At 36.0% G+C, this 26,282-nt stretch overlaps 2 protein-coding genes across 4 annotated transcripts in view; one reads left to right on the top strand and one right to left on the bottom strand.

Moving 5' to 3' along the window:
• LOC127456423 (CMP-N-acetylneuraminate-beta-galactosamide-alpha-2,3-sialyltransferase 2-like) overlaps positions 1-15,508 on the bottom strand; it is a 34,941-nt gene extending 19,433 nt beyond the window's left edge. The window contains exons 1-2 of one of the 2 annotated variants that reach the window (XM_051724904.1): positions 15,192-15,508; positions 4,804-4,927 (exon numbers count right to left, since the gene is read on the bottom strand). The gene's annotated coding sequence lies outside the window, so the exon portion shown is untranslated. Of the gene's footprint in view, positions 1-4,793; positions 4,928-15,191 lie in introns of both variants that reach the window. The other variant, XM_051724903.1, reaches the window with a different exon arrangement.
• A 6,403-nt stretch (positions 15,509-21,911) lies between these two features.
• LOC127456504 (splicing factor 3B subunit 3) overlaps positions 21,912-26,282 on the top strand; it is a 41,898-nt gene continuing 37,527 nt past the window's right edge. The window contains exons 1-8 of one of the 2 annotated variants that reach the window (XM_051725030.1): positions 21,912-22,037; positions 22,670-22,819; positions 23,009-23,164; positions 23,266-23,436; positions 23,609-23,781; positions 24,918-25,059; positions 25,455-25,567; positions 25,852-25,989. In XM_051725030.1, the coding sequence (XP_051580990.1) occupies positions 22,750-22,819; positions 23,009-23,164; positions 23,266-23,436; positions 23,609-23,781; positions 24,918-25,059; positions 25,455-25,567; positions 25,852-25,989 (963 nt within the window). In that variant the 5' untranslated portion in view covers positions 21,912-22,037; positions 22,670-22,749. The remainder of the gene's footprint in view (positions 22,038-22,669; positions 22,820-23,008; positions 23,165-23,265; positions 23,437-23,608; positions 23,782-24,917; positions 25,060-25,454; positions 25,568-25,851; positions 25,990-26,282) is intronic. The other variant, XM_051725029.1, reaches the window with a different exon arrangement.

Here is a 26,282-nt window from a genome sequence, read left to right on the forward strand (position 1 = left end):
ACAGTGTTTTAAAAAAAGATTCAACTTTTATATTATCTTGTTTCCATGTACCACATCGGCAAACGTACAGTGAGGTACAAAATTCTGATTCCACATTGAAAGGAATTAGAAAAATTTAAGACAAAGCAAAGTTATGATGTAAAATTAAGAAATATTTAAGATTCTACACTATTTCTTGATCATTAATAAAATGAAAGCACATTTGTGACACAGACCACTGTACCTTCTTTGCTTCCATTAAAGCAGGGGTTCTCAACGGGGCGGGCTAATGCACCTGTATGGATCTGTGTAGATGGATATGGCTCAATGGACAGAGCAGCGTGAGCGCAAAGCTCTTAAAGCTCGAGCTCTTAAACGCGCAGCTTTGAGAGAATCAGTGAGAAGCAAGGCACAAGAAGCGGAAACCATTTGAATTCGGCACAGAATTCTACATCATCAACCTTGAATTTACTATAGTAACACTAACTGTAATTTAGGCAGATTAAATTGATAATAAATATTACCATATCAGTACTTCAGCTCTATTAAATTTGTCATAGGCTACATTAGGGGAGAGAAGGAATATAATTAAGTTTCATTACAACTTATAAATATTAATATTTTGTATTTATTGTTTTTACATGTGTTTAGAGTAGGTCTACTGTTTATAATGACAAAAATGCCAAAGTTTGTTTTATAGAAATCATGTTACATCTAACCATGGTAGTGAAGAAGATCCATGCTTCCATGTGCTTACTATGGTCTTGTTACAAATACCACTGTTAAAACTATAAAAATAAATAATTAACGAATAAATTAAAAATTTCAAAAAGGCAAATGTAAAATATATGAACAATATCACTTTTATTATTAGTTTCTGACTTCACATTTTCATTTTATAGGCACCAGATATAGCCCTCCATCTGCTTTGGTCTCACATTCATGCTGAATTTATTAATAAAACTTTAAAATTATGCAATGCATCGAAGTTGCATGGAGCAAATTAAGCAAATAACACAAATATTGAGTTTTGTGTTTTTTTCCCTCTTTTTTTGGTACAACAAAGTCTCCGCTTTCAAATTCTGTCACATAATTGGGGGGCATTCATCAAAAAAAGGTTGAGAACCACTGCATTAAAGCGCACAAGATGCTCTCTGGAACATTCTCAAATCATGCTGGGATAACACGGATCATCAGGTTTTGCACAAACTTGGGAGTTAAGCTCGACTACCTCGAGTGCATGCTGTCATTTAAAACAAAATGGGGATAAAATACAAAGAAAAAAATGTCTCAATTTGTTATGCTGACAATATAATGTGTATCAAAAGAAATTGCATTACATTAGAACTGTATTAATTTAGAAATTAGAAAAGAATGCAGAATAAAGGCATTTTGACTAGTGGTCTCAGACTTTTGGACCCCACTGTAGATAGCATTTTGAGAAATAAAAGAATCTGAGGAACAAAGCAATAAAAATAGGCATTAAACAAATAAAACAAGCTGACTTAAAGCCCTGTATGCCTACTCTCTATGACCAAATATTCAAACACATGCAGCACCCCATGAGGAGGAATAACAAGCTTTTTGTTTTTAATTGCACTAAATATTTGACATCTTTTTGGTCTGTGGTATATTATAAAATATCACTTCTAATAAAGCAGACTGTTTTCTGCCATCTATCTGTATTTTTCCTTTTCTCATTTCATTTCCCAAACCTTCTTTCCCCTCATTTTTGTTCAGAGACTTCCATTTCATAATCTTAATGGAAGTCTGTCTCTCACACTCATTTTCAGCAGGCACACATTCTCTGTGGAACAGCTACTGAGTAAATTACCAGAGCTGAAGATGTGCTCGCAAAATAGTAGAAGAACCAATTCAAATGATTTTAAAAATTACAACAACATCAATTGTATTTTAAGTTTGTAAGAAATATGCACAGGCAGTTTTGACAGTAAAAGCAATTGCAATGTTAAGTATTTAAACATACATCAGTGTGTCGCCAACAGCTTTGGAGGACTATTGTGAGAAATCAAGCAAACAGGTGTCCTTGCTGCTTTCACTGCTGCTGCTGCTGAGGCTGATTAAATCAGAAGATTGTGATTGCGTGCGTGGGTGAGCCGCTCGAGATCACATAATGCTCTCCTTCCTTTCCAATTAGACAAATTAATTCCAGATTTCATTTTCTCTGGCAGCAGCAAAGCCCTTGCCTACTTGTCTGACAAGTTTCTATCCTTAAAGCCGCCACTTTAAGATGATGTCTTTCAGACACATAATGTTAAAAGGCAAAAAACGCCACAGGCTCCATCATCTAATGTTGCTACAGCAATTCCCGTGTAATAGCGTTTATTTCTGCTACAGTGTTTATGCGGCTGCTTGCTTCTCTTACCAGTATTATATTTTTTTTCAAATAGTTGATTATCAAGGAAAATCACACTTTATTAAATTATATTAATAGCTATTAATTGGAAATGTAATTTTATCTGTTGTTTTAGTCTTATTTAACCCTTTATGATGTATAATTGCTAATAATGTATATGCCTTTATTTTTTTTATCCTATTTATTTTTTGAGTGTTTTGTTTCTCAATTCAGATCAACATTCAGTTATTTTATTTAATTTGGAACCATGTGGATATGGGTGTTTGTTATTATTTGTATTGTTCCTTGATCATTTTTTAACACAAAAAAGTTGTTAAAAAGTCTATTTTCATTTGTTTATCTGATATATGTATGAATAAGTTATAGTGCACAATGGCTAAAGGCCCCCCGGGTAAAAAGGCACTTGTGATTTTATTTTCTCCCAAAACACTAAACAGCAACAAAAACAGCCACAGTACTTCCCTTAACACCTGTTTGTCACTATATACTGCAAAATGTTCCTGATCCATGAGGTCATAGCGTGCAATGTCGAAAGTATTATTTTGAGGTAATTTGATCTAACATTAAATTTTGTGGGTTTTTTTACATTTTATAAATAGATAATAGCTACTGAGAATTATCAAATTTATTTTAAGACAAAATAATTCTTTGTAATTTTCAGTTTTGTTCAAGGTGATTAAATCAAGTTTTATTAATAACTGTCCAATAAGTAAAAGGATAGTATTTGTGGTAAAAAAAGACCCCCTGTTGCAGGGCTAAAGGCCCCCATAAAACACATTGTTTTTCTTAAAGGGATAGTTCACCCAAAAATGAAAATTCTCTCATCACTTCCTCACCCTCATGCCATCCCAGATGTGTATGACTTTCTTTTTTCTGCTGAACACAAACAGAGATTTTTCTAATAATATATCAGCTCTGTAGGTCCATACAATTCAAGTGAATGGTGATCAGAACTTTGAAGCTCCAAAATTACACAAAGGCAGCATAAAAGTAATCCAGTTGATTCCAGTGGTTTAATCCATGTCTTCAGAAGTGATATGATAAGTGTGGGTGAGAAACAGATCAATATTTAAGTCCTTTTTTATTTTAAATCTCCACTTTCACATTTTGAAAAGTGGAGATTTATGGTAACGCCTACAATATTAATCTGTTTCTCACCCACACTTATCGTATCGCTTCTGAAGATATGGATTTAACCACTGGATTACTTTTATGCTTCCTTTATGTAATTTTTGTACCTTCAAATGTCTGGTCACCATTCACTTGTATTGTATGGACGAATAGAGCTGAGATATTCTTCTAAAAATCTTTGTTTATGTTCAGCAGAAGAAAGAAAGTCATACACATCTGGGATGGCATAATGGTGAGTAAATAATGAGAGAATTTTTGGGTGAACTATCCCTTTAAGTGGAGTGAATAGATTTGTTAAGAAATGTGTTCAAAGTGGGCTCGCATTGACTGATCCAATCACAATGGAGATTAATTTTTTATAGAATATTTGATGTTATGAAATGCCCCTTTTCTGAAGTGGTTATTTTAAATAAACATTATCTTAATTTGTTACTCAAAAAATTATCTTGCTGTCTCAAAAATATTTGCCTAAATTGACAAATTTTGCCCAATAACTATTGTCCCAATAATTACAAAATATTACTATAACCCCCCCCTGAGGTCCTTTTACCCCACTGCTGTGAATGTAAGGATTTTCCTTTACAATTACATTTTAAGGGGAATTTCATATACTGAACTTTGCCCCATTTTGTTTGTTATCTCTCTATTTTGTCCTTGTAATTCGTTAACCAATTTTGTATATTTGTTTTATCTGCTCAAAATGTATTTGATCTATAATTCTGGTTGTTAACTTTATTCATGATAAACAGACTTGTGGACATAGAGATGTTTGAGTGAGAATTCAAGAAAAACAGTGAGAATTTCAGGGCAGCTGGTAACACCTCATAAATATTCCTATCTGTATGATACACAAATGTACAGACATCACCTTTTATAGCACTGTCTAAAAAAATGTGTGGATGAGTGCCATATATATATAATCTCAAATGAAATGTAATATCCTCTTAAAGCTGAATGATGTTCCCAGTTGGTTCTGTTCATACTCATGCTTAATTTCCTCACCAATGATCACAACCTCCTACGTCCCTCCAATCTCCAACTCCCCATCTTCCCATTCATAATAGCAAAAGCACAGTTACAGTATGCTCGACTCACAATGTCTAGCAGGCAAATGAGACATGTAATGGTCATTACTCTCTCTCGGTCAACACATCTAATTACAACATGCTACACTCAAAAAGTGCCTATAAAGAACTTCCTCTCACTGTGCTCATCAGACATATTCACACTCATATTAATGACTCCATACAGTTCATGCTTTTCTAACAGAAATAAATGGTCTAGGAAAAATTCAACATCCACTTACCTTATCTTACTTTTTCTCTTTTGTTGTCCAGTCGCTTTTTGCAGGTCTTTACCAATGTGCCTGCTCAGCAAGGGTGAGCCAAACACTATAGAGTGGGTGTCTGTGTTGCCTTGGAAACGAAACCTCACAGCTGGCTGCAATGGAAATGCAATAGAAAGAGAAGAGCAGACATTCACTTACTGGGTGGGCTTGCACGTTCTGACTCACAGCAGGTCAGGTTGCTATCACCGATTCACCAGCTCAAATTTAATGTTGTCTGTCTATCTTACTATAAGGTTGAAAGCAGGGAGGGGAAATGATGGCTGTCCAGTGACTGTAGGGTTAACTCTCTCCCGGATGAGGATTAATCTAATCATAAAATAGTAATTTTCAGGAGCTTGGCCCAAAGGCTTAATCTAATTTCATGTTTAATGGATTAAACCCTTTTAAAGCTGGATACATTATTGCTTGTTAGGTGTCTCCTGGGAAAAAAGTGATTATTTTGTCATATTTTTACATTTATAATGCAGACTGAATTTACTATTTATTTTAATAAACATTTGCTTCCAGTGTGATGTTCTTTTCTGGTGTGATGTGTTTTCCACAGTTACAAGCCTCAAAGATTCTTTGTTCAGACGTCTAAAATATGAAATCTAATGAGCATAGTTCATTCTTGAGAATTTGGCCAAAAATATTGGATGTTTTTATTTTAGTATTTCCAAACATTTTGGTAGTATTTTTTACCATTATGCCAAGCAAAGGAACAATTATCTAAACAAAATCTGAAAAAGTGGATTACTAAAAGTGAGGCACTTAAAATGGAAGTGAATGGGGACATTCCGTAAACGTTAAAATATTTACTGTGTCAAAAGCCACAAGACATAAACAATATGCATGTTAAAATGATTTTAGTACGACAAAATTGCTTACTAACCTTTTCTGTGTAAAGTTATATCCAATTTTACAACTTCGCTGCCACGACAATGTAAGGTTGGTGACAAAAAACGTAAAGGTCCTCCACCTAGAACTGCAGTCCACCACAAAAACGATGATTTAAACAACTTTAGAGCTCAAATAATACACACGTTTTAACAGAATTAATTAAGCGCTTTTATAAAATTATAAGCTTCACATTTCTGTCTTTAAACTTTTCAAAAATTGGCCCCATTCACAACCTTGATTTTTGCTTTTATTTATTTTTTTAAAGAAAAGGAGAGATGAGTCTAAATTAATTTTTATGGTAATCAACATTATGCCACAAATTCTGTTGACTGAGCTTAACTTGTCTTGAACCCAAAATATTCCTTTAAATTAAAAACTCTGACCTCTTTTGGTGCCAGTGTACATTATCAATACATCATTTTCCACATAATAACTGTGGTCATGACAATCGTTGCAGAATTCACATAAATTCACTTCATAAGTGGAAGATGATTTGCAAAATGGAAGAAACTTCACAGTGCCTACATCAGTTTTTGCATCATACCGTCACATGAATGACATTGCTCAGAGTCACAATAATGGAAAAAAAAAAAGAAAAAAGTATAACTGTATATCTCCAAACCCTTTTTAGCCTTGATATTCAAGCCACAAACTCAATGAATGATGGCCCAGATCTCTGCCTGTGAGGCTACCACTGGAAAACCAGTAAACGATGCCTACATCTCTAATTAAATTCAGAAGTACCCATTTTTTCCTCTATTAAGTCTTTTCATTTTGTTTAGCCTTTAGGCTCATTCATCTTTATGTTCTCTCAGATATTACAGGCTTTCTGATTTCTGTATTATTCTTTTTGATCAGTCGTTTCTTCTTTAAATACCCTCTCAAAGGAAAATCCATTTGTCTTGTGCACCCAACATAAAAGTAGAACTAGATATAACCTTAGGTGTATTTTGACTCATCCAAACAAGTTTCTGCCTGAATGATGTCACAATTATCTTGGGCATAGATGAGAAAAGTGAACTTCTCATCTAAGAGAAATCATTCTTACACACCAAATTGACAATAATCTTACTTTTTCATGCCACCACTTTTGACTAAGTGTCCTTACATTGCACATGCAAAACATTTCTTCTTGTTATTTTTGCTGTGTTAATGTGCAGCAAATCTGTGCTAATTGGGACACTGCCCAGAGGAAGCACTGAATCAGTTAACAACATACACAGCTCAACTATCTGTGCCCATGAATTGTGTTTGTGCCCAAGGGCAATGAGTTATTATGCTCCCTTTCGTTGAGTCATATTCTCCTGGGGCAACTGTTGACCCTTCATCATGCCTTGCTTGACAGACCAGGCTACAGCTATCCACAGCAGAAGCCACCAGTCAGGTCCTCTGTGCCCAGCCCATTCAAGCTGGTCTATTATGTTAAACTATGTTAAATCACTCACACGTCTCTGCTATGTAGTGCTGGCCATAACTGTACTGAGTAGAAAAGAACATTCACAGACCTCAAAAGGCACTTAAGGATTTTTCTTGGCAAGCCCATAAAAAATGTTGCACAGTGTAAAATGTGGTAACCTGCAATTGTTCCCATAAGGAACAATGTCTTCCTAATCTTAAATTATTTTTGTTGGTGTAACTTAATGTAATCAAGTTAAATAAAATTTTTAACTTACACTGAAAAATTTAACTACACTGATTTATTTTTAGAGTGGGGTTTATTTAAAAAAAAAAAAAAAAACCTAGGAAACAATTTCCATGCAGAAATGCTAGTAAATTTAACAGACCAAGTAAAAGCTACACACAATTCTTAGTGGCTTTAATTAGAAATGGTCAAGTAAAGTTTACTTCAAATACTCTGTTTCAAGTAAATCACACTCTTTGTTTGTACATTTTACTCAAGCAACGTAGCACAGATTTAAGTCATGTTTTTAAAAGTATACTAACAGTTCAATGCTTTTTTAACATAGTCATGTAACACATGACACACAGAAGCCATCCTCAGGAAAGCTTAATGCATACTATATAGTCTATTAGACAACATCCCTTCGCTTTAATGGTGACAGAAACAAAATCCAGAGCTGAACACACATACATCAACACATGGTGCACAAAACATGATGACGGTAACAATGAACAGCTCATTTTTTGATCATGAACAGCTAATTTTGAGTAGAAAATGAACTTCAGACTTCACAAAACAACCAAATGTAACAACACAATCGACAATAAAAATGGTGTGAATAAACTTGCAAACAGTGAAACCATTCAGGCTCATTAATTATTCAAGCCCTTGCTGGGAACACCAGTTTTGAAAAGTTCAATAAAATGTACTTATTTATTTTAACTGTGAAATGTACTTAAATTAGCAAATAAATATGACAAGGTTTTCTACTTTAGGATTGGTACTTGATGAAAAATTGTAAAGATAAAACAATCATAAATAATATTTACTTATAAGCTACAGTATTCATTTTTACAAGCTTGAATTGAGAACAAATGTAGAATTTACTTAATATTTTCAAGTTCACGTTTAAACTAACTTATTCAGTGTAGAAAGTACTTAATCTTTTCTGCTATATTTACTTAATGGAGTTTCATAACAAAGTTTCACATTGCCAGAGTAAGCATACATAAACAACTTCTTACATCCATGCTGTGACGATTCCTCCAGCATCCCTCCACCAGCCCAGCTCCTCCCATCTATTCTTTAATAACTCAACAGGTCCTGGGTGGGGGGATGGGATATTCGAGTTTGGGTCAAGTCTCGAGCCTCGAGCCCTCCTCAAGGGACAGCGAGCCAAACACGTTTACACTATCCTCATGGCAGTATTACATTAACTTGCAAACTACTGAAACCACAAATTCATTTTATTAAGTGTAGTTAATTTTGATGTTATCACATGAAGCACATTTTTAGTAGACTGTTTAATGGCAGGCTCCATTGAGACAACACACCCTATATACAGTATTACTGCTATTGGTACGTGTTGTCACAAAAAGTCAGTGTGTGTTCAATTGTAACGTTTTTCCTGTGCAATAACGATGGGAATGTTCATATCTTTTCTGCAGCCAAAACTTTCAAGTATGTTAACCTAAAAATATGCTTCATATGGTAACATGTAAATTAACGTTATATTCAAGTCAAAAATATTATTTCACATCACTGAATCAACCTTAATTAATCAGGTTACACCAACAAAACTAATCTGAAGGTTAGATCAGGTAGAAATACAGTAGCTCCTTAAGGTAACAATTGCAGGTTACCACTTTTTACAGTGTAAACAGAAACTGTAACACTTGGGACATTTGCCCTAGCAGCCACTAGAGATTGCTAGGTTGTTTAAGACATTTAGTTTGTAGTTCTGCGTTTTCCTGGTCTAGTCTTGTGATATCATGTTTCACTCATGTTCATGTGTTTTGTTCTCATTGGTTTATTGTCTTGTTAACTTGTTATCAGTTCTGTTTTGTTACTGGTTCCTGTTTAGTAGTCTTTTTATCTTATTATTAGTGAAGTCTTGTCATTGGTTGTCTTTGTCATGTGTTTCCCCTGTCAGTAGGGTTGCCACATTTGAAGATTTAAAACAAGGGACACTTCAACGAGGGTGGAGGAATCACGGCCCCTAACCACATCATCCACAGTTTTAGCAATAAATGTGTTAAGAGTTCATATGCGTAATTCATAAAAATTGTATACCCTTTCTTATATGCTGAAATTAGAACTTTCCTGACCCCTGACTTATAAAAAAAAAACAACACTTTTATATGTTAAAAATATATTTATTTTTATCTTTTCGATTATTTGTCTTATTTATTTATACATTTTGGTTGGTTTATATATTTTTTTTTCCTTCACCTGTACTTGTCTTTATGACTCAGTGATTGTGTTCATACATTGATCTTATTGAACATTTATATAGAAAGAAATCCACAGTTTTACCACCATTTGTGGACTTTTCAGACGGTCCCTTACCCACCGTAGGCACACTTTCCAACTTATATCAATGTTAAATTAGCAATCTGGAACAATTTCACCATGACGGCATCTAACCAGCTTAAATACGGGACAAATCGCGTCCCGTATTGATTCGATATGGTACGCATAATTTTATCTTTAAATATGGGACGATCCTCTATTTTACGGGACAGGTGGCAACCCTAATTGTCAGTGTATTTAAGCCCTCTTGTTTGCATTAGCCCCTTGTCGAGATTGTTGATTGTAACCCTGTTTCTTTGTCCAATTTATCCAGTTCTGAGTCAAGTCAAATCGTTTGGTTTGTTTTGGATTCATGTTTTGGATATCAGCATTGTAAATAAATCTGCAATTGGGTTCACACTTCAGCTACTTCATCTCATGTCTGTTCCTGTCTTCAGCCTGCCAGAATGTTACAGAAACTGAATTTCAAAAATAAACCTATCCTGAGAAACAATCAGTGGGGTTAGAAGTAGGGAAACAAGGAAAAAAGGAAAGGAAAAATCTGAAAAACAGTTTATATTAAACCATTGTAATCTAAACTAAAGCACATCACCAATGGATTTAACAGCCACAAAGTCTTATTCTTGCATAAATAGCCTCACAAGAAATGAGTTTGTGCGCCCTGGGTGCTCTTAACAGCTGCAGCTGCCCAAGTGCCTGACTCAGCGACCCTATCACAGCTCAAGGCTCTAAAACTGTGTGTGTAGCTCCTATTCAGGGACTTTCAAGGATTAGGACAGGTCAAGCTATAGTGACTCAGTTCCAACACTCCAAAAAAAATTAGAAATAAACTAACACATTTGGTGAGTTTTTTGATTAAATCAAATGGGAAATAAATCTCCCATTGGAATAAAACAAAACAGACTATTCAAAATTCATTTTCCAAAAATAAGCCTTAATATCTTATGCAGTTCTGATTCTCTGGAAAATGGATGTGTTCTACAGGAGCTTAGATATTTTTTAATGGAAAAATTATTGGAATTAAGGATTAACAAGGATTTTTGCAATAATAATAATAATAATAATAATAATAATAATAATAAAATGTAATGAGTTACAAGTCCACAAATCAAATGTAATCAAACACAGGTCACAATGCCCTCAGCTACCCACTCCTCACACCTTACTGACCTTGTCTCCTTTGCAGAGTCGATGCCTAACATCTTCTCAGTTTTTCCCTGTAGCATTTTCATGAATTATCAATGCTTCTGTGGCAGTACTATCTCATATCCCTGTCTCTTTCCTACTCCCTCTTTCTTTCTACAGTATCCTTTTCAAATTGGCAGGTACAGAAAGAGACACTTTTTCAGCCTACTGTACCCCATATTCTATGTCTCCATTCTCTTAGTCATTCTTTCTGTGTTGTTCTCTTTTTTTATTATGCTTTTCATCACTTTTTCTGCATGACACAATGTTTCTTCTCCTCTGCTTGAAAATGTCTCTCTCCCTCACTCGCTCATCCATTAGAGATACTCTCAGGCCACCTAGACAGGGGCCTGGTGCCAAGACCTGTCGCAGAGCCCATCGATCGTGAGGAAAACCAGGGGCAATGGAGCTCCGGAGCACCACAGCAAAAGCACCACCACACACCGGGTTTACAGATAAAACCCTCACACTGCAGAGGAAGGTTTTGATGTTATGAAAGCATTGCAACGACGAATTGAAAGGTTGTGTGCCTATCATACCTTTATTAAATCTGTCAATTTCCCAAATTAAAATAAGCCCTAGAGCTATTCCATTAACATTCAATTTGGATTAGCATACAATTAGTAAATGACGGAGGTTACAGTTGTGTGTGATCGTTCAAAGTCACACTGCAATAATCTAATCTAACTAATGTGTTTAAATAGTGAGGGCTTGGGAGGAAAGCAAAAAGTGCTATGTTTACTTCCAGTCTTAATTGTAAAATGTGCTTTATGTAGTAACATATAAATGACTTGATTTTATTTAAGTCACAAATATTATTTAATATAACTGAATCAACCTGACTTCATTTGTTTACACCAGCAGAAGTAACTTTAAGGGTCAAGCCAGACACATTAGCATTGTGGCAATGTTGTTGCCACGTTCCATTTTCACTATTGCAATGTTGTTCGCTAGGAGTTCTCCACACTGCAACAATGTAGAAATGTTGACCATGCTGTCATAACATTGTTAGAAGGTTGTCTACATTGAGACAATGATCTGTGTTTGCTTGGATGTTCCACAGAGGAATAGTTCACTCAAAAATGACAATTCTGAACTGATCCTTAAATTGCACATTTTCACTTTTTACAGTGTAGGCTGAACTAAGAAAATACATTTCTGATGTATTACTGATGTGCAACCATTACATTTTAGTTGATCTGATCTCTGTGAAAGACAAGTCTTCCATCTGTTTGGGAGCAGAGAGCAGGGAAAAGAGGACACGCACACACACATACAGGTTTACATGCCTTCATAGACAACTGCTCTACCGTGTTCTGGCGCAGGTGCCCTATTTATTATTTCTGTACAATCCATGTGGTCTCTAAATAAAGAATATAAATCCAATTTAACTGTAAAATGTTCTACTCTCGAATTGAGTCATTTAAAGTGAGAGGAACTCATTTCAGGTGACCCTGCTATTGGAGCACCGTGAACCAACCACTTTGAGTGCCTGATTGGAAAGGTTTCCCATAGAGTAACCTATTTAAGCGCTCTCATGTGTGACTCGTAAACAGCATGCTCTATCTGTATAGAGTTTTAACCTAGTTAGGACAAATTCAGCAGGACTTTTCCTGGCTCCTGAAATTCCCAAGGTGCTATGTTAGCCAAGTTACAGAAGATGATGAACATCTATCAAACAGACTTCCATTTGGAATTTTCAAATTCATTTCAATGATCTATATTCTCATCTGATTCCTTTCTTGTGTCCTCATTTACACCTTAGTGACTTTTGAAAAGATTGTAATAATAAGGACATGCCTGCAACACATCCAGTGATTAAAATATTCAATGCAATGATTTATTCATTACAGGGTTTCACCTCTGTGTCACTGTGAATGATGCTGCAGCTGGTATAAGAAATAAATGGTCCTCTATTATGCCTTAGGAAGTCCACAGCTCCTCATTTAAATGCTCAAGTTGAGTTGATATCCACATTGAGCTACAAAACAGATTCATTATGACTACTTGTCCACGCTACGTGATATTTCTGCAAATAAATCATAGGCTGAAAAAGAGTCATATAACCAGAGCCATGCTATTAAACCCAACAGCAAATGTCCTTTGAGATTCTGTCACTGAAAAGGGTGTAACCAATTAAGAAATGGTAAATGAATATCACATATAATTAGCAGTGATTTATGTGCTGATATGTTCCAGAATTAATGTCTTTGTGTCCTGTGTTGCCGCATAGTTGATAAATGATGTGTTTACTGTTTTACAGTGACATATTTTTTGACAGTCCTCTTATATTGGTCTAAATGTTACACAAAGAAAATCCCATGCTCTACCAGGTTCCTTCTGTTGTTTCATAGCTACTTGTATATAATTCAGATTCTAGGAAATTAACTTTTAAATAAAATTTTTATGAAATAAAAATGATCAAGGACTTCACATTAATTTAGAGACACAATACTTACATATCTAATTGTTAATCTAAAAAAATCTGCAGCACTTGAAAAATCATAAAGGAAATAAATGTTTTGTGCAGTTGCCTTGATATAACATATTAATAAACTAAGACAAAAATAAAAACATTAAAAACACACTGTAAAAAGTGGTAAATTGTAATTGTTGCCTTAAAGGGATAGTTGACCCAAAAATGTAAATTCTCTCATCATTTACTCCCCCTCATGCCATCACAGATGTGAATGACTTTCTTTTTTCTGCTGAACACAAAGATTTTTAGAAGAATATTTCTGCTCTGTACGTCCATACAATGCAAGTCAATGGTGGCCAGAACACAGAATGTCTAAAAATCACATAAAGGCAGCATAAAATTAATTCATATGACTCCAGTGGTTAAATCTATATCTTCAGAAGCGATATGATAGGTGTGGGTAAGAAAGAGATCAATATTGAAGTCCTTTTTTTCTCTATAAATTCTCCTTCCTGCCCAGTAGGTGGCAGTATGCACAAAAAAATTTGAAAGAATGTGAATAGAAAGTGGAGATCTCCACTTTCACATTTTTCTTTTGTTTTTGGCAATTCACATTTTTGGTGCATACCGCCACCTACTGGGCAGGAAGGAGAATTTATAGTAAAAAAGGACTTGATCTGTTTCTCACCCACACCTATCATAGCTCTTCTGAAGACATGGATTAAACCACTGGAGACATAAGGATTAATTTTAGGCTGCCTTTATGTCCTTTTGGAGCTTGCATTACAAGGACCAACAGAGCTGAGATATTCTTCTAAAAATCTCTGCTTGTGTTCAGCAGAAGAAAGAAAGTCATACACATCTGGGATGGCATGAGGGTGAGGAAATGATGAGAGAATTTTCATTTTTGGGTGAACTTTCCCTTTACGGAGCTACTTCTACCTGACCCTTAAAAATTACTTTTGTAATGTAGTCAAGTTGATTTAGACATCTTAAATAATATTTTTTGACTTGAATCAAACCATTTCATTAAGAAGTTTCCACATGAAGCACATTTTTTAGGTTAACATTTTTTAGGGCATGTTTTATCAAACATTTAGAACATATTAAGCATATCTAGTTTAATAGTCACTCATTTCCCTGTGATAATTTATCTAAACACATAAAAGCACTTTGCAGAAAAGGGAGTGGGAAGTGCTTGCCTGCTATAATTTATGAACTCTTGGTCTGCCAGGCTGAAACTGCACAGGGTTCATTCATGTACACAAGTGATGTTGGAATTCCAGCTTTGCCATGGTCAATATATTTAGGTTTAGTGATTACAAACTCTCTGGAAGGGAAAGGAAGGGAAACTTCTCACTGGAATCACATATATGTCTCAAATTGGAGTGAATTACACTTTTTCCCATTAGTTTAGAATGAGAATGGGATGTGTAATACATTTTTGTCATCTTTCTGGTCATTTGATTTCAGTTTATTGAGTTTGCACTCACATTTTTTGAAGTTTATTTGTGCCTTTACTTTGAACTGAATAGGGACCAGACAAAGACTTAATTTGGTTGCCCCATCACATCAACCCCAAGAAAATTCCTTACTACCCCTTCCTTCTTTCCTGTATCTAAGCAACACTGGCAGATCAGTAAGGGTGGGTTCAGAGTGGAATGAGACCCTCACTTAAATAAGATGAGCTTGGACACAAAGGGGCAAGCCATGGGTCCCTCTTGAGTGCCTCTATGCATGATGCGGGTCAGCGACCACACTAGCTACACAATCTGGGACTATCTTCATTACACACACACACACACACACACACACACACAAAGAGGAGGAAAAGGGGTGAGACTGTGATGGATTGAAAACCATGCAAGCATTGACCACAACAGGTTACAGCACACAAAAATGACACATGCATATTATCATGATGATCATGTTTCCTTACCTTATAAATGCATAACACTCCATCCAGTTTTATTCTTAGTAAAACTAGGATAGGGCAGCTTTTGGAAATAGAGACCCAGTTCACGTCCTCTCTGGAATGTAAATTTCTGCAGGCAGTTGTTGCACTAAATGAACAGCATTCATCTGATTATTCACATAGATTCTAAGTCGGTGGTCGTTTCCAGCATACACGCAGTAAAATGAGGCAGATGTGCACTGAGATTTTGTCCTGCAGTATCTTATTTTATCGTCTCTAAGCCCCTTTGGACAGTGTGCAACCATGCAACTCTCACAACGCTGCATGTACTCCGTCTGTATACAGAATATCGTGCTGGAGCTCAGACAACACAGCGCACGGCATCCCCCCCCATTATACTTCCCCCTCCCTCCGACCAGACACCCCTTACCCCACACTATCCAATCGCTTTAATCCACAATATTTCTGAGTCCCATGTCGCTTTGCGGGCGATGTGGGCGGAACTTCCGGTTAAGCGTACACAATCCTTAAGTTATGTACTAATGCAGCATTACAAATGACAGAAACGTGAGAACAAACGATCACAGAATTATAGCGAGGCGATATTGTTCTTTCCCACCTATCTGTTAATGATTATGGGTTTGAGGAATATAGCCAAATATCGCAAATTGAAGCATTTTAGTTATTGTGTTGAGTCTTTATCCATCCATAGAAGAACCTGAGCAGACTAACCTGTAAAGCTATGTGGCCTATTAGCGCCTTCACAGCTGTAAAGTTGGACATGTTTTGAGAACTGTAGATAATTATGTTTATTTTGAAGCATATATTGAGTCTAGTCAGAACCTGAAGAGTTTGTACTTACTGCAGATACAGGGGAGGTCTAGACAGCAGGATGCTCGTAAATTGCAGGACTCTGGCGATGAGACTGTCATGCTGCCATTTTTCGAATACAATTATTTTGCAGGAGATGAATGTGTAGTAAACTCAATCTAGCTTTATAATTGTTAGTTTACGTACATAATCTCCGTATCTAAATGCTATAATCTACATTAAATGTTTTAGTGTTGACTGAACAACTGATCCTGTTGATTATTTATTTATTTATTTTATTGCAATTATACATCACAAAACAGGGAACATTCAACAGCGTAAGACACAATAACCAGGGTGAACACACACAGAACATACATAAAAGAACAAGGACAAGGAGCAAGATTCAAGACAGAATAGGATAAAATAAAAAACACTAAACAAGAATGCACTAAAACAATACATATTTTGACATAGAAAAACATGAGGATTCAATCTTTCTATTTTCTTTTTTAAAATATTTGAAGCTCTGGAATGATTTCACAAAATCACAGAGAAATAAATTAAAGGAGGGCTTACATTTTTTCCATTTACATGTATGAATATGATATTTACCAAGCAGATTCAAACTGCTTTAAAAAAAAAAAGAGGATATCTTGTTGAACAATAGGAGGAATTGTCTCAATTTTTACTGACAACCACTTATATGTGTTAAGCCAAAATTATGAAGTAAATTCACACTGAAAATAAAAAGGTGATCAGGTGTTTTAGGGAAGAAAGAACAGAGAACAGAAAACACAAGGATCCACCTCGAAGTGAAATCTTTTCTGTAAAAAAATCACCTACAGGGTAAATCCTCAATAGGATTTTGTAATGAGTTTCCTTGACCTTTGGAGCAACAGGGTATGCAAGATAAAAGCTGAAAGATTTATCCCTTACTGAAACTTTAACATCTCCTAGAAAATAACACTGAAAAATCACCACCGATAATACGCTTAAACTCTTACTACACTTATTATCAACTACTTCCAAATGACATATTTTCATGGAAGGCAGAGAAACAACAGGCCTAGATACAGGGTCAGATAAACTACTTTGAATTATTCTTAACAAACCAGTGGGTATAGCTTTGCATACTTTATAATAACCTTTCATTGTAGTTCTAACTCTATATTTATTAATACAATTATTATAAGATAAAAAAAAATCCCTTCTGCATTTAATAAATCTTGAATAAAAAAAATGCCTTTGACATACCAATTACTTTTAAAAAGAGACTTCCTATTGATAATTACAGTCCTATTATTCCAAATTGTGGAATTGTGAGGGGAAAAGTTGTGGGTAAATATCATTTTCCAAAAAAGCAGTACTTTCAATTTCAAAGAAGTTGGGTTTCAAATTCAGAAAGTGAATTGCTGGCAGGAAAAATGCAGGAAAGAGGAAAATCATAATATAATTAATTTCAAACGTGATAAAACATCTCACTACTGTACATGTCTCATCTAATAATTAGTCTTCACCTGTAGAATTTATCCTAGCATCACAGCATGAAAACATTTGAAAACATTGTCACTACTCAGACAGTTCAGGTAAAACACTGTTCCTTTTTATACTCAGTAATAATGTCATTTAAAAACGTGGAGCATTTACAAAAAAAAAAAATAATAATAATAATAATAATAATAATAAAATTAATAATAATAACAATAACAATAATAATAATACGCTGAATAGAAATGAACAAACTCTTAAAATGTCTAATGAACTTTCAGCACATGTACACACACCTGTTAGCACAGTAATGCTATCTTTATGTAATTCATTGCACTCCGTTTCTGGATGTCTATCGTAGCCGGACCGTAATGGTGGATAATATAAGTAATCCCCGCTGTTGACTTCTTGCCAATAAAGTGAAAAGAGCACACAATCCTTCTGTAGGCAGCCACTGGAAGCAGCAGCATCTGGGACAGGAGCGCTTTGCTTTGTGAGAGGTTTCTGATCATAACTTTATTGTTTTAGATAAAACTTTAGTTTCGCTTGATTATTAGGATAACCATTAACTGCATACATTGTCCATTTTATACATTTTACAACATTTAAAAAGCAAAAATCTTGCATGACACGCAAGCAAGCAGTGACCGGCTACACACAAAACACCAACCAATCGCACTTCCGCTAGCCAACCGGAAATTCCGCCCACCATGCGAAATACAGAGGCAGGCGCATCCTTTGAAGGCTGCAGTATACGGAGTGTCCTACTTTAAACAAGTATCGGTTAAATGAGACGGCCTTCTTAGGACAAACGGAACGTAACATGGTTGCTATGACAGCACGCCACTCTTTAACAAGCACGAGCGCTTTGAGTGAGAAGGGAACAAAGTCCCTCTGGAAGGGAATGTATGAGGTACATTTTAGGAGAGTTATAATGATGTAAAGAGAAAAGAAAATAGATTTTACAGGTGTACTTTTAGTCTAATACTTTATTTTAATTATATATTAATATAATTATACATATTATATACTCTGCACCCATCTACTGAGGTACTTCAACTTGGGAATTAACATTCCTTGCGTTTGAACATCATATTTACGGGCAAATTGGCGTCATTGGTTTTTTTTTAGACATTTCCGTTGAAGCAAAGAATTGTGGGTTGTGAGTGCCCACGAAGGATACATCTCATGCATCCTCCGAATTCCCCTGAAAGAAGGCTGCATTCGAAGTGTCCTACTCGCTTTTATGAAACGAGACAGTCTCGATGACGTATGCGGCCGACAAATGCGACCTACGGAGGATGCATCCTTCCAAACGAGACACAGTTGACTCGCTGAGAATATTGCGTATAGTCTACCAGTAGCCTATATGTAGTCCTTAACAGATTTATTGCTAAACTTGTGTTTCTGAAACATTAGTTCGCATTTGTGATTAATCAAGTAACTCACCCAATTCATTTTATATTCTTATGTATTTAATGTAACAACCGCTGAAAAAAAAAATGAGGTTCGTAAAGCATTCGAGTCTCCCTACATATGATACTACATTTCCCAGCGAGCATCACTGATGGTGTTCACAGCAGCCCATTAGCTGTTATTGAGAATGGATGCTCAGAAAATAATGCAAACTAATCACAAAAAATTATGATATTTAAGAAAGCACTCGTAATTCTCAGTAAACCTTTCGTATCTTTTATATTTAATGAATGTCCTAAAAAAAACAGCAATCTGTTTTAGTACAACCAGTTATATAACCTACAAAGCAGCTTATAGTTCTTATGATTTTGAGGTGTGTAGTTTTCAGCTTTTACTCTCCCAAATGCCTATGTACTACAGTGATTTTTTAGCGTGTAGCTCTTACAAATCACAATTGGTGCAATACTGCTGCCTTGAGGAAATGCTTCTACATTAGTCTACTTTGCACAAATGTCACACACACACACTTGTATTTTCTCATTTTATTTGATCATAAATCACAGAAGTAGTATATAGATGGAATGGGATGAGTTATACATACAATCTTTGCCTCTGTGCAATGGGGTCATTTCAAGTCTGTGCTGCTTGAGCAACCTCAGACACATTGTGGATTAATTATACAGTTGTTATGGGAGTAGCTGCTTCTCTTGGGTCATTTCTCCAAAATTCATTGACATTTTGAGAACATAGGATGATGTACTGTAGCATCCAACTGTAGGATGAAGCAAGGGTGGGTCTGTTAAAGAAGTAAGCCTAAAGCTATGGGCCCACTGCACAGAGCCTTTAGCTAACACTATGCCAAAATATGAAATGAAAAGTAGTAATAATTAAAAATAATAATAGTATTTCCAAATATAATCACACCACTCAGTCACAGCACACTGGATGTTTTGAACTTCTATGGATAGATAATTTCTGATAACTGTTTCATTAAAAGTGTGCCACTGGCAACAAGTTCAAATGTTTTGGGCTCAGTCTCTTGTCATTTCTGGCCATAAATGTCTAGTAATATAAAAGTGGAACTTGTTTCAAATAGCTTTATTATTGGTAGTTGTTTTTATGTTGTAATGGAAAGAATGAAACATTTCACCTTGGCTTTAACAGTATGTGGTTATTTTCTGGGATTTCCACTGTAACCACAACATCACCCAAACTTATACACGCCTGCAAAGAGAGAGCAAGAAAGGTCAAAATATGGCCTTAAATGCGTGCCCGTTTCGCCAAACATTGTTACATACTTGGGTCATTAGAGACCTGACATGTATATCTAACACAAATGGATCTACAAAATGCCCAGATAATGTGAATTAAAAAAAAAAAAAAAAAAAATTAAGACAATTTGAAAATAATACAATATAATTTACTCTGATATATTTTGATGTATTATTTTTCATATATCAAAGAAATTATGCAACAAGTATAGAACAGGTTTCATTACTTCCACACTACTGGCTGTCAAACACAAACTGAGCTACGTATAATGCATAATCTACACATAAGGAATTTTTATATACACTTGCAATAGTTTACTTCCACATTGGTTCTTCATAAAATAGCCATGTCATATGTACATCAAGTCAGTCACGGACATATCAGCGCCACCTTGAGTAAGAAATAGCATGTTTAATACTATATGTACTGTATATGTGCATATGGAATTCTGATAACACACCACTGTCACACAGAAAATCAACTTGATATAGTAGACATGTGTATGAATACAATACACTCACTGAGCACTTTATTAGGAACACTGTCCTAATAAAGTGCACAACGTGGTCTTCTGCTGTTGTCCGCCTCACGGTTCGATGTGTTGTGCATTCTGAGATGCTATTCTGCTCACTACAATTGTACAGAGTGGTTATCTCAGTTACAGTAGACTTTGTCAGTTCGAACCAGTTTGACCATTCTCCGTTGACCTCTCTCATCAACAAGGCATTTCCGTCCGCAGAACTGCCACTGACTGTATGTTTTTTTTTTTTTTTTTTTTGGCACCATTCTGAGTAAATTCTAGAGAATGTTGTGCATGAAAATCCCAGGAGATCAGCAGTTACAGAAATACTCAAACCAGCCTGTCTGACACCAACAATCATTCCACGGTCAAAATCACTGAAATCACATTTTCCCAATTCTGATGGTTGATGTGAACATTAACTGGAGCTCCTGACTCGTATCTGCATGATTTTATGCATTGCACTGCCGCCACACAATTGGCTGATTAGATAATCGCATTAATAAGTAGGTGTACAGGTGTTCCTAATAAAGTGCTCAGTGAGTGTATTTGTCTCGTAATAAACAAATAAATATATACCCTGTGATAGTAAACGTATATAGATATGAAATAATCATAAACATATGACTTAGGGAAGTGCAAAAAAACACAACCCTATTACATATCTAGGGTCTTTAGAATATCAGTATAAGCAGTTATTTAATTTTATTATTTTTTTTTAAATAATTTTGTCATTTTTTATTTTTTTGTTACACTATTCAAAGAGAAAGGTTGAGGAATACTAAAGAGGTGTGGGCACATCTCCTAAAAATGGATGAGGTAAAGGGGGTGGAATGAGGTCCCAGGTCACTAAAGACCCGATGTGTGCATTAAAGGGTTAAAGCTATTTTCCCTCAGCCAAACTGTATAGTTGATGAAACAGTGACTTTGCTATTTTCTAGAGTAAATTACCATATATAGTGTATATGTGTGTGTGTGTGTGTGTGTGTGTGTGTGTGTGTGTGTGTGTGTGTGTGTGTGTGTGTATATATATATATATATATATATATATATATATATATATATATATATATATATATAAACAACGATAAATTTAATATCACATTCCATAACAAAATCGCAAATCGAAATAATATAAATATATGAAAAATCTTCTCGATTTCTACCACGTTCTAACAAAATCACTTTTTATGTGCCTACATTTTCTCTCAGGCATGTATTAGGCCAGCCCTGATATGTGACACAGTACTGGGAGGCCCTCTGTCGTTCAAGCGCCGTTTCGAAATAACAAGCGACCAGGCCAATGAAATATATAAGTTTCTCATCCGATTGAAATCTACAGCATCCTGGTTGCTGTTTCGGTAAGTAATTTTCATACATTACCTGAATAACCTTGCCTATGTTGTCGTACATAAATCTGCGTTCAAAATTAGCAGTTATGATATTCTGACTACAAAGTTTGTTAGACAACCGGCTATTGATGAATGGGCAGCTGGATAACTCATGCAAGCTCAAGTCCCGGTAGCGTTAGATGTTGTGTTTATTTGCTGTCTATGTGTAATAAAATTACACTAAAGTACAGTTACATGAACAATTGCTTTGCGGATTGTTTTATTCACGGAGGTTGACGACGGCTATTGTGTAGAGAAACTAAGGAACTCTCTCACTGTACAGTTTTAATATAGTCAAATATACATAACGTGGTGTTACTAAAATTATTAGGGGGAATGTTTCACACTAAACTTGTGTTTTAAAGTCAGTATACTGAGTTTATGTATACTGATATTATTATGGTAAATAATTTGAGTCGCAATGACAGGACTGCATCTGCTTAGGCCACAAATGTAAAGCTTACTTAGTTCTGCAGTGCTCGAAGCTTAACTTTTCCGTTGTGCCTAAGAAACACACGTTTTTGCCTTTCAGGTAGTCATTTTGCTTTCCTCAGTCAATTTCCAGAGACCGTTTTTGTTTGTCTTCCCCTGTGTTTACTTAGTAAGGATTGTCTTTGGTACGTGGTTGCAGGTGCTGTTTTAGCTCTTTTGTCCTGAGCCTGAAGGTCCAGCAACAGCAGCCATGTTTCTGTACAACCTGACCCTGCAGCGGGCCACTGGCATCTCCTATGCCATCCATGGCAACTTTTCAGGTATATCACATGGGTCATTTGACTATTCAGCATAACATTTAGTCCTGAGGAAATCTTAAAAACAATGTTTACCATCTGTATTTGTTGGGTTTCTGGAAATTCTAATTATAGTCTGAATTGTAACAAGTTCTCATCTAAGGTTGTTTTAATAGCTAGAATTAAGCATGCAATTCTTTTCTTTTACTCTAGGAACTAAGCTGCAGGAGATTGTTGTTTCCCGTGGGAAAATTCTGGAGCTGCTGCGTCCTGATGCCAATACAGGGAAGGTCCACACACTGCTTACTATGGAGGTGTTTGGCGTCATCCGATCCCTAATGGCCTTCAGATTGACGGGTGGAACTAAAGGTGAGTTCATGTAAAATGCCACTGCAGTGGAAGTGGCTATACTGAATACCTTCTGTTGCTGTGGATTCATGTTAATCTCTTCTCTCATCTTGAAATTTTAGACTATGTTGTGGTAGGGAGTGACTCTGGTCGTATTGTAATCTTGGAGTACCATCCATCCAAAAACATGTTTGAGAAGATACACCAGGAGACGTTTGGCAAGAGTGGCTGCAGACGCATCGTACCAGGACAGTTCCTCGCTGTAGACCCTAAGGGCAGAGCTGTTATGATAGGTAAAACTACTGTAGTTCTACTACTGTTTTTATTGGGTGGCACTTAAAGAAAGAGTGCAGTGCAGTTCATGATGCATTGGGAAAGCAGTTCATCAAAATAAAATGCATTGAAAAAGAAACTCAAAACATTATTTTTATATGCATTCTTTCCCATTCTTATGTATTATTTCAGGTGCCACAGAGAAGCAGAAGTTGGTATACATCCTGAACAGAGATGCGGCTGCCCGCCTCACCATCTCCTCTCCTCTGGAGGCACACAAGGCCAATACACTTGTGTACCACGTGGTTGGGGTGGATGTGGGCTTTGAGAACCCCATGTTTGCCTGCCTAGAGATGGACTATGAGGTCAGAGTCATTTTTGAGAGATTCTGTAGTGGAGGGCACCTTTACATTATTGATCTGACCAAATGCAGATTTGAGCAAGATGCATACACAAGCAGCAAGCTGAATATTAAAAAAAGATGTATTACTAATTGAGGTCTATTTAAATGTGTCCTATACCTGGCTACATTACTTAATCTCCATGAAGAGGATTTTATGTAATTCATATCAGGCTGTGACATATCAGACAGGGATTTTGATCATATCACCATTAAGGCCCTGATATACTTTCGGAGAAGTTCTTCGTTCAGGGATAAAAAGAAGTTCTAAACAGCCGAGCAACGGTATATTGTTTACGAATATTCGGACACCCACCACGCCGCTGTGGGAGGTGTTTAGAAGTACATTTAAATATGAGGACGCTCAGTAAAACCTTAACTAATGTGACATTAAAATATGTAATCAATGACTTTATGCCTCATTCTATAGAATTCACATGAGGTCAGTAAAGAAGCTGTTTTGACCACTCGATGTTGATTTAAAGTAATATTTATGCACTAGAAAAATGTTTATTTGTCTTGTTTAGATTCTGAATTCATGAAGCTAATGCACTAACACAGCCATAATATGCACCGATTACACTCTGTTATTGTATTTTATGATGACACTGGTACAACTGGAAAGATGGGTGTATAAAAGTGTGTTAATGTGCAGAATACAGACAAAAGAACGATGACAGGCATAGGAATATCTTTGGGCAGATGTGTGAATGGCTTTCACTGCATATGGCACATCTCAATAGATTTGTTTCCTTTTGGAGACTAATTAAACAAAAAAAATCGCATTACATGGTCTTGCACGCCGGTGTGTTCATGTTGAATACTGACTGAAAAATTTATACAAAGTAGTAGGTGGGGCTTCAGGTCACACCTACCGATAACGTGGACCAATGGCAGTAAGAATGTGTTTAGCAGACGGTTAGACGTTTTACTAAAAGTTCACCCAGGTGAGCTGTTACGAACCACCAAAATTAACTCAAACTCCCCCTTCTTTTTGGCCAAATGATGTCATACCCATTAGTTCTTTGATTTTGTATGAACTATATCTTGGCTTTTAATTGGTGACATGTCTTTAACCCATGGTGTTCAACGGTTTTACAGGAGGCGGATAATGATCCCACAGGTGAGGCTGCCGCAAACACACAACAGACTCTGACCTTCTATGAGCTGGACTTGGGCCTCAACCATGTGGTGCGCAAGTACAGTGAGGCGCTGGAGGAACACGGCAACTTCCTCATCACAGGTGGGTGTGACCTGTCAAAGTGTTAGGATTTACTTGTTGATAATGATTCACAAGATTGTGTTTTACAATAACTAAAGCAGAAATCATCTGCTATCTAATGCTTGTTTCATCATAATTGCTGCCAAGATGATAAGGATTGAAGTGTGACTCAATTTATTTTCCCTGTGTATGAATGTAGATTACCAGTAAGGCTTTCTGTTGAGTTGGAACAATGTTCTCTTGATGCAGAAATGATGAATCTTCATGTCTCTTCTCTGACTGTTTGGTGAAGAGTGTTGTGATATCTTATGATCTTGCACTCAGTAAAAAACAGTTTTGCTTTCAGAGGAGACTAATTTAGCTGAGTATCTTATAGGTTTCTATGTTAATCTGATCCTTGTCCCTCTGTGTCATAGTTCCTGGGGGTTCTGATGGACCCAGCGGTGTGCTTATTTGCTCTGAGAACTATATCACCTACAAAAACTTTGGGGACCAGCCAGACATTCGTTGCCCAATCCCACGTAGGAGGGTGAGTTTGTTTGTTCTGGAGCTTAGTTTTAGCACAATACACTAAACATCCACCTGTTTATTTGTGAACCACAATGAGTTTTGAAATGATGAGCATTCATGTCTCTTCTCTGACTTTATTTTTGGAGACACACAAAAGACCTCTGATCTTAATATTGTCGTGTTGGTTATGTCTACTCTAATAGACTTCTAGTTTTCAGTTATTGTGCTTACAGAATGAATTAAATACAGATGTGATGACTCTGCCTTTCTCATTTTTTTCTGATACTTTTTTGCATGTAACAGAATGACCTGGATGATCCGGAGCGAGGCATGATATTTGTCTGCTCTGCCACCCACAAGACCAAGTCCATGTTTTTCTTTCTGGCCCAGACAGAGCAAGGAGACATCTTTAAAGTTACCCTGGAGACTGATGAAGAGATGGTGAGAGCACAGAACTAGAGACTTGTTCAGATCATCTGTCACATTAATTAGTTTAAGGACATGTAGAGGTTTTCAAGAGTAAATTTATTTACATTGCTATACTTGATGCAGGGTTAGGTGATTTAACAAGACATCTCTTGTTAAACGTCTCAATATTATTTAGCTTTTTGATTGTATTCAATGTCTCAATTTACATTTTTGCTCTGAAATGGCTTAAAAGGGGATTTGTCTTTCAATCAGAGGACCATCATTTCAACCAAACATCCATTGTAGCCAATTAGATTCTAAATGTT

Source organism: Myxocyprinus asiaticus, chromosome 18 (genome assembly GCF_019703515.2).
Source record: "Myxocyprinus asiaticus isolate MX2 ecotype Aquarium Trade chromosome 18, UBuf_Myxa_2, whole genome shotgun sequence".
Lineage (NCBI taxonomy): Eukaryota > Metazoa > Chordata > Actinopteri > Cypriniformes > Catostomidae > Myxocyprinus > Myxocyprinus asiaticus.